The 7904-nt window shown below is 59.6% G+C and overlaps 1 protein-coding gene across 1 annotated transcript in view; it reads left to right on the top strand.

The window, feature by feature from the left end:
* Nucleotides 1–7904, top strand: part of LOC113214066 (5-hydroxytryptamine receptor 2A) — a 120543-nt gene that overhangs the window by 45280 nt on the left and 67359 nt on the right. Inside the window, exon 2 of the mRNA XM_052268010.1 lies at nucleotides 5263–6444. Within this exon, the coding sequence (XP_052123970.1) occupies nucleotides 5616–6444 (829 nt within the window). The 5' untranslated portion in view covers nucleotides 5263–5615. The remainder of the gene's footprint in view (nucleotides 1–5262; nucleotides 6445–7904) is intronic.

Genomic DNA, 7904 nt, shown 5'->3' with positions numbered 1-7904 from the left:
GCGAATGGTGATATAGGCAGACCCGCAAAACGCGTAGCGCACCAAGCTGCCTAAAACGACAGGCGCTCGCTTCGCTGCGGCCACCGGAACGGTCCCCCCCATTTCACGGACCTGTGATGTGGGGAAAGGATAGGGGAGGGAGGGCATTTAAAAGTGGGACAAGGCGACTGGGCTGGAGTCGGCCTGGCGAGGCAGTCGGGGCCCGGCGCGGGGGTTTGGTTGGGCAGACAAGCTGACTGTGCATTCCCACACGCGCGCGTCGCCTCCCCTTAATTTATTCAAATGTGTTTCCCTCCTTTCTTATTTTACTGCCTGGCCTGGGTTCATCTCACAAGAAGACTATATTCTTTCTGCGCCAGCGCTCGCGCAATTCCGTCCATAGACTCGCAGCGCGCTATTGAACACGCGACGAATGCACGTCTGCTACTTCCCTGGTAGTACTATGACGGGTGGAGACTGTCGGCCCTGCCCGGCTGTGTCCGGCTCCGCCTCATGCTCACACACTCCCACGTGCCGCACAAGCCATGGAGCCTCGGCGGCTCCGCGGCCTGCCTCCTGGGGGCCAGGGCCAGCCGCCTGCCTGCCCGTTGAACCGGCGGGTGATCCTGTTGCGACCCAAAATAGCGCCGATGAAAGATTTGGTTGGGCATCACCCCCCAGAGCCGCCTGTACTCACCAGGTGGAACTAAAACGTCGGCGCTGTAGAAACGCTTCTAAGATAGCGTTCTTATTTTTACTTTTTACGAGAATGATGACGGTGCTTTTTTTATCGCTTTGACTGCAACTTTATATCTGTGGTTGGAGCACCGTAACTGAAACGATTTAATGTACCATTTTTGTTTCGAGACGAACGAAAGGAACTGCCTGCGGGGCTTCTTGTTGTAATACAGTGCTGCTCCTGTATTCCCTTTCGTGTAGGTGGGGCCAGTGCTGGCCGGCCGTGTCGGACACGGCCGTGCTGCCGAGAGCGGGTCGCGGCCGGCGGGGTGCAAAGTAGAGTAGGGGCCGAGGGCCCGGCTCGCGCCGCCTCAAAGGAGGGGGCCTCAGTATATATCATGCCCCCCCCCCAACCCCAACCCCCCACAACACGACCTGTCCTGCTCAATTCATAAATCAGCCCGCAGCTCAGTCGGTATGTAGCCGGTGCCTCGGCCGGTGCCTCGGCCGCTGCGGACCGGGCCTCCTGCGCTGTCGGCTCGGACGGCCTCTACGGCCTCGCCCAGCACCACCGGCCGGATCCCTTTCCGACCAGAGTTCGTGTTTCCAGGGCCGCCGCCTCCTTCCCTTCGCCTCCTCCCTCCTGATCCTTGCTTTCTCACCTGCTCATCCCTCGATCAACTCGCGGGCCCTCTCTTCCGCACGCCTTTGGCGCCCTCCCCATTGGAAAAACACTTCCTCCATACGTCTTCCCGGCGTCAGTCACGCTCCCCGGGAGCGCCTCTGCGCCCCCTGCCTGCCCCCAGGCGCCGCCGCGCCATCGTTCAGCGAACAACGACGACGGCGGCGGCGGACTTGTTTCCCCGGGGGTTGCTCCTCCCAATTCAGTCACATTTGCCAAACATATCGTGTGTGCCTTGGGTACTTGAGCCCCCCTGGTCCCGCGGGCCCGCCGGGGGCGGGCGGCGTGGGGGCTGCACAGTAGGGGTGGCGCGGCGAGGCGGGGCGCGCCTGGTGCGAGCGAGGGCGGGGGCTGCACTAGCCGACGCTTTACCCCTATCGCGTTACAAGTAGTGGTCCCGCTCAACGATAGAGTTCCGTGGGATTGGCCCGGCACCGGCAGCTCCGGAGCGTCAGCGTCAGGGCCGGTCAGGGCGCGGGCGGCGAGGCTGATGAGGGTGGACGGCAGGGGCTGGCCGCAGGCTGCAGGGGGGCCTCCTGGAGGGCCTCCTGGAGGCAACTCGATACCGGTGGCGAAGGGCGTGCGTTTCCTCGCGTTCATGAAAACCGACGCGAGTGCCGTCACGTTGAAGACTGTCAGTTCTGTCCATGGGAAAAACACACTGCAGCCGTTTAACAGCACTTATTTGCATACTTACGAGTGTCATGCGGAAGGTGATGAATTGCGATAGGTCCCATAGTAATGAATAACTGTAATAAGATCTGTCGTACACCTGGTCTGGAGCGCGCGCAAATGAATTTATTTGGACAGGAGAAAGTTTCCAATATAATCATTTTAAAACATTAAAACTTTTAATTGTAACAATAGTCCAGGAAGCATTTGAAGGGGTATTCCTAAATTCCCACGCCCAGAAAAGTTCGCTTTTCATATACAGTAACCTCATGTAAAATACACAAGCGCAACTGAGAGCAATTCACTCCAAAGAAAAAGTGCACGAAAAATGTACTGAAATTAAAGAACACATTGATTAAGGTTCATGTCCTCATCATACGTATTTTGTCCCCATCATGTCCATCCAGACTTAGCCCCTTTTGCCAATTTTTTTACAGTGCGGGATATGCTACTGTATCTGCACACGAAAAACAAAACAAGACACGAAACGATACTCCTATCATTGCCACTTAAAGAAGCAGGCCTGCGCGTCGCTCTTCCTCGCCGGGGTGCGCTGCGCGGCGCGGTTGCCTCCGCTCATCCGCTCGCTGATTGGCCGGCCTGCTGCTGGCATCTGCTGCCCCGAGCCACTGCTGGGCTGTGCTGGGCTGTGCTGGGCTGCTGACGGCTCTAGGAGGGGGCCCCGGCCCCGCTCGCTGCCCGGCAGTAAACAAACAACACACCTCGAGCAGTTCGTTGGGGCTGCGCTGCCGTGTGCGCCGTGCGCTGTGCGCCTCCCGGCCGCCCTACTTACTCCCTGCCCTCCTCGCTGGGCCGACTTCTTCCCCCTTTCTGCCTCTCAATCTCCCGACCCGACCCTGCTGCAGCGGCAGCAAGCGGCAGCAAGCAGCGAGCCCTTGAGGTGGTCCTCGACGGGCGGCGGGTGGAGCTCACGGGGCAGGAGGAGCGCAGGCCCTCTAACGATGACTCTGTTGTGATCGACGGCGCACGCGCACGCCCTCCTTATAGACTCGGTGCGCGGAGCTTATTGAATGAAGTGTGGCGGTGCGGTGCACGGACGTGGAACGATACACCTAAAATCACAGTGTGTTTCTTTACTTGAAAATAAACCATTCCGGTAAAGCCGAAATGCAGAAGAATGCGAGGAACAAGAAAACGGAAGTCACCATGTTAAAGCATAGCGATTTCCTGTTTCTTCTTCCCCGCATATTCTTCTGCATTTCAGCTTTACCGGTGCTTTATTGATCAACGGTTCAGAAAAAAATGTGCTCACATTTCACAGAGATTTTGTTGTTATGAGAGCAAGTTGCTTACAAATTAAGGCAAATTGGGTGTACAATAAGATATAATGAGGAAGCTGCTCGATAAGAGGAACAAGAAGAAGGTAGGCCGTAGGAGGTGGCGTGGCGTAACTCCGTCCCTAAGCTAACCAGAGCACAAGCGAAAGCGACCATACTGGTGTTTTGCTGCGAGTGGTAGTGTGGTCATCGGCCGACAAGGTTTTCGTAAAAAAAGGTCTAAATTATATTGGAGTATCATTCTTGTGTCAAAAAGTGATTCTTGGTTCTGTGAAGTTTGGCTTTCCGAAAAAAAAGTAAGTCTTCCCGGCGTCGTTGTCTAGAGGTTAGTGTACGGACATGTTGCATTGGTACTTTTAACTGAGTGATGATGTGACTCAACGGTCGTAGTTAACTTCGATCAAGATGATAACAGGATGCCAGATGCATAGGCCTGTGCTAAACTATTTCAAATATAACGACACGCAACATAACCTCTCTTAAGCTGTCGCTCTTCTTTAGGGAGGGCGCTACACCACGCCACCTCCTCAGGGGTTACTCTTATCGGACAGCTTCCTCATTTCGGGTGTTATTGTTACTTGTTTATCGCCATTAAATTTTCTACTTTAAGAAAAAAAAGTAATTGTCTATTGCCAAGCCAGATGGGGACCAAAATTACTTAAAGATACCGAAGAGGATAGCTTTGCGAGGGAGGCCGTTCGGCTCTCCCCGGGCCCTCGGGGCCTTACCTCTCTATCGGATTGCTTCTCCTGTCTAGTCCCCGCCGGCGGGATGCCCCGACTCGGCCCATTAGAATCGAGTTGTATGAAATGCGAAGGCTATACATCCATGCTACACGGAGAGGACTGGGGCTGGGCCATGCCGAGTAACAGCCTCATAAATAATCCAACCGTGTCGCTTGGCTGCTGCCTCGCGGTGCGAGGTGCGTCGGATATAGCTGGATTTGGCGATGAGTAATCTACCGAATCGAGCAGCCGAGCAGGTGCGGGTGGGTCCTTTTGAATTTTTTTCTGCAGCGGGACGCCCGCCGCCGGCAAACTCTTCGCCCACCCCCTCCCCGACCCCGACCCGCTGACCGGCGCCGCCCCCACGTTGATTTCTCGTCCCCTCGTCCGGTCCAGGCGGGCCCAGGCGAGCTGGGCAAACATAAACGCACAAAAAAACAGCAAACGGTCAAGCTGTGAAAGGGGTGTGGTGCATATTGCATTGCTTGAATTTGCCGCCTCTCGTCAAAATAAAAGGGAATTCTCATTTCTAGCACTTGCTCTCTTCGCAAAATATTTTTCAATAAATCTGGCTGTTATCTGGCTCACGCCAATACGTACCCAGCGCATGGATCACTGTTGCTGTCGCCGCACGAATCCAAAGTTTATTTTGTTTTGCGACAGTGTAGTGAAATTATAATGGTGCTCCTGTCGACACGCGTTTGCACGCGGTCTTCGGAGCGACATGCGGGACAAGGGCCCGCGTGGACCGCGCGAGGACCGCACGAGGTATCGACGCAATCTCATGCAGCCTGGAGTAATTGCATTATTAATTCAGCTGCAACAGCGTTCTGAAAACGTTTGCCGCAGTTTGGAGCGTTTTGGTCGTTGCACAGTACTAGGCATAGGGCCCGGCGGGCGGGGGCGGCCGTGTGAGGGGGGAGAGGGAGATAAGGGGTAGAGTGCAAGGCAATTTCATCCATATGCAGATGAGCCCTTTACTTTCATGGCCCTGCCTCTGACCGCTGAAAAATTAATCCACCCGCACGGGCCGGCCACCGGACAGTATTCCGTTTAGGGAGGAGAAACAAAAAAACAAAAAAACAAAAAAAAACATGAACAACTCGACTCCGATTTGGGGTACGCTGTCCCTTGGCACGTCGGCGCTTATGTCGCGCGCGTGCGCGCGCAGGTTGAGATGCTTAAACTGGAACCCATTCAACAGCGCCTTTCTCTGCACGTGTTCCAGGTGTGGGCGGCGGAGCGTGGCGGAGCCACGCAGGATGGCGACCTCGTCGGCGGGGGCGCGGCTGTCCGGACGCCCCTCGCTGCCTCGCCGCCGCCGCAGCCCCCGGGCCGGCCGCCCAGGCCGAGCCGCAGGCCGTGCCGCAGGCCCCGGTAACGCCGGCAGGGACCGCGGGGGCGGCGCGGCGCGCGGGGGCCCCCGGGACGACATGTGATGTGGTGCGCCGACCCCTGGCCCGGGCCCGGTCCAGCCTGAGGCTCAGCCAGAGGCTCGGCCAGAGGCTCAGCCTGGCGCTGAGCTGTGCTGAGCTGCGCTGAGCGGGACCGCGCCGGAGCAGAGCCAAGCGCAGCGCACCGATGGACTTCGGGGCCAGCGCCAGCGCCAGCGGCAATGCCAGCGGCAACGCCAGCTGGGACGGCGAGGACGCCGTCGGCGACTCAGTGGCCCGGGGCGTGGCGGGGCTGACGCACGAGTACCTCTGCCGCTGGCGGGCCGGGGCCGGGGCGGCCGTGTTGCGCTGCGTGGAGGGTGAGGGCCCGGCCGTCATGTTCCACTGCACCACCGGCACTCCATCCTCGCTGGCCTCCGCGGCGAACGAGGTCGTGACCTGCTTCATGGTCATGGCCAAGGACGCGGTGGAGGCCGTCAGCTGCTCCTCCAACATTTCGCCGTCGACGAACTTGTCGACGGGCCTCGCGCGTGGCCTGGCAGACACGGCCCTTCGCTTGACGCTAGACCTCCAGGACAGCCTGGTCGACACCCACGGCGAAGGCCTGGCTGTTCGGCTGCCTGCCTCAGCGGCGTGTGACCAGGACCGTCTGGTCGGGCTTGCGATGCGCTGCGGCGAGGCCGTGGCCTCCACCGTCTCTGCCATCGGGGACGTCAACAGCACGAGCGGCTCCCTGTTCCCCGACGAGGCCGTGCGGTGCGTGCTCAGTGCGGTCCTGGGAGACGCCGTGGTGCCTGGGCTAACGGCGCCAACGGCTTTCCGTTACGACTGGAGCTTCCTGTTCGTGCTCGCCTTCATCCTGGCCGGCGGGGTGGGCAATATCCTGGTGTGCCTCGCTGTTATCCTGGACCGGCGGCTCCAGAACGTCACCAACTACTTCCTGCTGTCGCTGGCCATCGCCGACCTGCTCGTCAGCCTGTTCGTCATGCCGCTCGGGGCCATACCAGGCTTCCTCGGTGAGTAGACGCTCCACTAGCCTCATCCCGGTCCCGGTTAACGTCCCGGGATCGGACATCATTTTAACGGCGCTGCAACACCGCCGTTCGCCGTGCTCGTAATCGGCCTGCGGAGCCGTTTTTCTTTTTGTTTTACCGGGTACGCTGACTTAACGTGGTAATAACTGCAAGTGAATTACCCGACTCGGAATACTCAATTTGGCGGTTGCCTGGCGCTGGTGCTCACTGGCGCTGCCCCCGCCTCGGCGAGCAGCCTCAGGAGCACGGCTTGGCCCCGCGCCGGCCCGCTCCCCCACCGCGCCCTGTGCCCCGACAACAGTGTTACGGATTACGAGGCTCGAATTAGGATGCTACTTCGGCCCCAGCGGGAGTTTAGCGACTTTGTTGAAGTGAACAAGCAGCACAAACACGCTCCCCGGAGCAAATTGAACTGTGTGGTGTTAAAGCCAGTCAATGGAGGGGCTCGTCGGCACCGGGTCGGGTTGCGGGGCGCGGCGCGCGGCGCGTCGCGGCTGCCAGCCCACCGGCTCACCGCGCTTGTTTGCGAGTTTGCGTTGCGCGTCGGCCGATCCGATCGCTGCCGCGGACGTGTTCCGGTGGTCTCGAGGCTGAGAGAGCCCCCGCGAGCAGGCGGGCCGTGAGGCGGGGCAGGTCAGGGACGCCCGCTCGCCGGACTATTTCGCATGCATGCCTGCCCGACCGCCCGCCCCGCCAGCTCGTGTGCACTCGTGTGCTGATCCAGCTCCAGCAGCAGCAGCAGCCCCCACCCCAGCGGAGCGTCCCTGTGGTCGCCTGTTTCCCCCACCACGATCTCTTAGCCTTGTGCTACACTCATCTTGCCCCCCTTTTTTTTACTCGTCTGTTCCCTCCGCTACCCACAGTGTGCACCCCCTCCCTACCACCCTCACGCTACCTCCACAGCACCACCACCACGCCGCGTCGCTGTTGTCCCCTCTGGAGCCAGGCGACGCCCGGCGCGCCGCTCCCGCTACGTGTCAATGGGAGTTTGCTGCTGGACCGTTCCGCTATACTTCTGGCCGAGGCGGGGCGGGGCCGGCGGGGCCGGCGGGGCGAACCAGTGCGGGCGGGGTGGCATAATAGTTATTTGCCGAGGGTACACTCATGGCGATGCTGTCCGTGGCAGTGGCCATGTTTGCTCTTGGTGGGAGTCCAACAACTCGGACACGGGACGGGCGGGCGGGACTGCAGAGCACCAGCGCGCGGCGCGGCGTGGCCTGGCGCGGTGTGGAGTGGCGTGGCGTGGCGTGGCACCCCCTCACCCACACCGCTTTGCGGCCGGCCACTCTTCAGTAAAAGCCTCTTCCCACCAAGAGGAAAAGAGAAATGGGGGAGGGGGAGGGGGCAACCTGGACACACGTGACCATTACAGCTTCCTTTTTGCATCTGCTAGTAGATATGCTTGGCGGGCGCTGCGCAGGACACGGGGGAGTGGTGGGCTG

Source organism: Frankliniella occidentalis, unplaced genomic scaffold, assembly GCF_000697945.3.
Source record: "Frankliniella occidentalis isolate FOCC.00 unplaced genomic scaffold, Focc_3.1 Scaffold62, whole genome shotgun sequence".
Classification (NCBI taxonomy): domain Eukaryota; kingdom Metazoa; phylum Arthropoda; class Insecta; order Thysanoptera; family Thripidae; genus Frankliniella; species Frankliniella occidentalis.
This window is presented reverse-complemented; position numbering and strand designations above follow the sequence as displayed.